At 34.4% G+C, this 3,318-nt stretch overlaps 1 protein-coding gene across 1 annotated transcript; it reads right to left on the minus strand.

Annotated features, from left to right (window-relative positions):
- Positions 1-11: 11 nt before the first annotated feature.
- On the minus strand, positions 12-809 carry LOC107300252 (olfactory receptor 5AU1-like; the record flags this gene model as incomplete). The annotated part of the gene is made up of 1 exon (XM_015829589.1): positions 12-809. A coding segment is annotated over exon 1 (798 nt), but the record flags the coding sequence as incomplete, so codon positions are not given.
- Positions 810-3,318: the final 2,509 nt, after the last annotated feature.

A 3,318-nucleotide genomic window follows, 5' to 3' on the forward strand; every position in this document is an offset into this window, starting at 1 on the left:
GTGCCCATCGAATAGCTAGTTGTAGGACGCAAGTACATGAAGAGGAGAGTTCCATAGAAAAGGGTGACAACCGTCAAGTGAGATGTACAAGTAGAGAAAGCCTTGTACTTGCCCTCTACAGAGTCCATTCTGAGGATAGTAAAGAGGATGCAGCAATAGGATACAAACACCAATGATGTAGTAGTGACCACATTAAAGCCAACAATTATAAATTGCAAAAGTTCATTGAGTGTAATATCAGAACAGTAAAGGTAACTCAGAGGGGGGCCATCACAGAAGAAATGGTCGATGACATTGGTTTTGCAACACATTACTCGTAAACTGAATCCTGTCTGGATTGTAGCATTCAGGAATCCAGCCAGATATGACAAGCCGACCAAAGAGATACAGATCCTTTGAGACATGATGTGTGTATACATGAATGGGTTACAGATAGCCAAGTATCGGTCATAAGCCATCACAGCCAAAAGGTAACACTCTGTAGTTACTAAACCAGCATAAAAGTAAAGTTGCAAGATGCACCCAGTATATGAAATGATTTTTTTGCGTGATAGGAAGTTTACAAGCATTTTGGGAGTGACAACCAAAGAATAACAGAGGTCTAAGAAAGACAAATTGCTGAGAAAGAAATACATGGGGGTTTGAAGGTGAGAATTGATTTTCACAACCCAAATAATAACAGTATTTCCCACAACAGTAATAATATAGATCAACAAAAAGATCACAAAGAGAAGGTTTTTCAGGACAAGATGGTCTGTGAATCCCAAAAGAATGAAGTTTTCCATCAGAGTACAATTTTCTCCAGCCATCTATTTGATGTGTGTTATGAAATAGTGGAGTCTAAAAAAGAAAAATGATGTTATGGCATAATTATTCATCTGAAGAAATATGTTCTTATGTCTGAGAGGGAAACAGAGCGAGAAAAGGGGACTTGTGTTTGTCTGAGAATCCCTTAGAATGTCATTATAAGAGACTGGACAAAGTGAACCTCTCTGCTTATTTTCCTCGTTTCTAAAAGAGGAACATTATAGTAACTGATAGGACTGTGGTATGGAATAATACTTTAAAGTAGTCTTCTGCAACCTAATGTTTTATCAATTTATCAAATCATCCGAACCAGCATGACATTTTTCATACTGTCTGCACTTTATGACAATTCTATGCCAATAAATCTGGAATTCATCAATATGAGAAAGGCTGTTTTCAATATTGCAAGACATTTTTCAGTGGGTAATAAAATTGTATCCTGTCATGTCTTGGGAATCATTTGCCTCTGCTTTTCAGCAACAACATTATATACTGTTCCTTGGCTTTATTAATGGTTGGGGAGATAGCTTATAAAAATCAGAAGAAGATTTGGATAGATAGGATGACAGAATGTGGAAGCACAAAATTCTATGCACCGTTTGTCTGTGTAATCTAATAAGAAACCAGACCAGATTTACCTTTGTTGACTTTTACCCCAGAACTAATATTATTTATTAATGTTTATATGATTGTTCTATTCAGCATCTGATCCAGGGCAGCATACATCAACAACAATAATTATTATAAACAACACAATCCAAAACAACCGCATATAGATATATAAGTACTGGGAAAAATCTTGTAAATATCCTGTCTTTTGCAAGAAAGGGAAAGGGAAAGGGAAAGGGAAGGGAAGGGAAGGGAAGGGAAGGGAAGGGAAGGGAAGGGAAGGGAAGGGAAGGGAAGGGAAGGAAAGGAAAAGAAAGGGAAGGGAAGGGAAGGGAAGGAAAGGAAAGGAAAGGAAAAGAAAGGGAAGGGAAGGGAAGGGAAGGGAAGAAAGGAAAGGAAAAGAAAGGGAAGGGAAGGGAAGGAAAGGAAAGGAAAGGAAAAGGAAGGGAAGGGAAGGGAAGGGAAGGGAAGGAAAGGGAAGGAAAGGAAAGGAAAGGAAAGGGAAGGAAAGGAAAGGAAAGGAAAGGAAAGGAAAGGAAAGGAAAGGAAAGGAAAGGAAAGGAAAAGGAAGGGAAGGGAAGATTAGATTATTGGCATCTTTTTATTTATTTGTAACCCTTATAAAGCAGTATTCTATCAGCTTCAAGATTCTAACTATATATCAATAAATTATTACACTATAAATACTGAATAATACTTAATGTTCTTACTCTTATTATTAGACAGTATGGGGAAATGGCCTTACAAAGCAAATTTTGTTTGTGTCATAAAAAGCACTGAATAATTATATTACTAATTTATTAGTATTGGATTTTATAGCCTGTGATGAGAAATTCACTTTTATAATAGTTTTATTCCTACAGTGTCAAAACAATCTGGTTTTGTCTTGAGCATTATAAAATTAAGATATCCGACAGAATGCAAAGAATTGAAATCATAGCAGCAGTTAAAACTATTAAAACACCAGTTCTACAGGAATGGAACATAATAGCTGAATCATTTAAAGAATTGACTTTCATTGTTTAAAATGTTTAGTAATAAGTACAACATTACTGTATTCAGGATTTAATTCATATAACATTATTTTTGTTTTGGCGATCATCCTACAATCTTGCAGCTTTGCTAAAGAAAGATCAGTATTACTGAACAGACGGATTGATTGGTATAAGTCCAGGGAATAGATAGTAATTAGGCTTCATTTTTATTTTTGAAAGAAACACAATTGATGTTACAATTTGATTATTCTGACATCTGTACTATGAGCTTAGTGGAAAACCAGACTTGCTAAATGTAGTGTTTAAGAAATAATAATTTAGAAGCAAGAATGTTTGGTGTATCTCCAAATCTGTCAGTCAACATCCTATGTGTACTACTCTACAATTAGACACAGAAAGTTGTTTTTGATTAAAGGTGATGTACATATTTTAACAATACTTGGTCATTCACAACATTAAATAAAAGGATTCAATATTCTAGTCTACCTCAAAAAAAAAAAGAAAAAAAAGAAAAACCACAAATTGTTCCTCATGGTATATTTTGGCTATAACTTGCTGAATTTCCTGCTTAAATTAGAGGAAGTTTAAATAGCTGCCAAAATTCTTAAATACATTTGATTCAGCTGATCACAGTTCCTACCTTTCACTTCTGCAAATAATACAAATTGCAATGAGAAAGAGAAAACATGCTGAACTTTCTTATTAAATCTTTCTGATTTAAAACTCAGAAGGGACATGACTACAGCAGTTTAAAAAAAACTGATTTTAAATAGCTATCTTAAAATGTATTCATTATAATTTCTACCCCACAATTCCATTCCCAGCATACTCAAGGAAGCTAACAGACATGATAATAAAAAGTAAAATAAAGTGATTAAAGTCCAATAAACATTCATAAACAATACAT

This window comes from Protobothrops mucrosquamatus, unplaced genomic scaffold (genome assembly GCF_001527695.2).
Source record: "Protobothrops mucrosquamatus isolate PMUCROS unplaced genomic scaffold, P.Mucros_1.0 scaffold6472, whole genome shotgun sequence".
Taxonomy (NCBI): Eukaryota; Metazoa; Chordata; class Lepidosauria; order Squamata; family Viperidae; genus Protobothrops; species Protobothrops mucrosquamatus.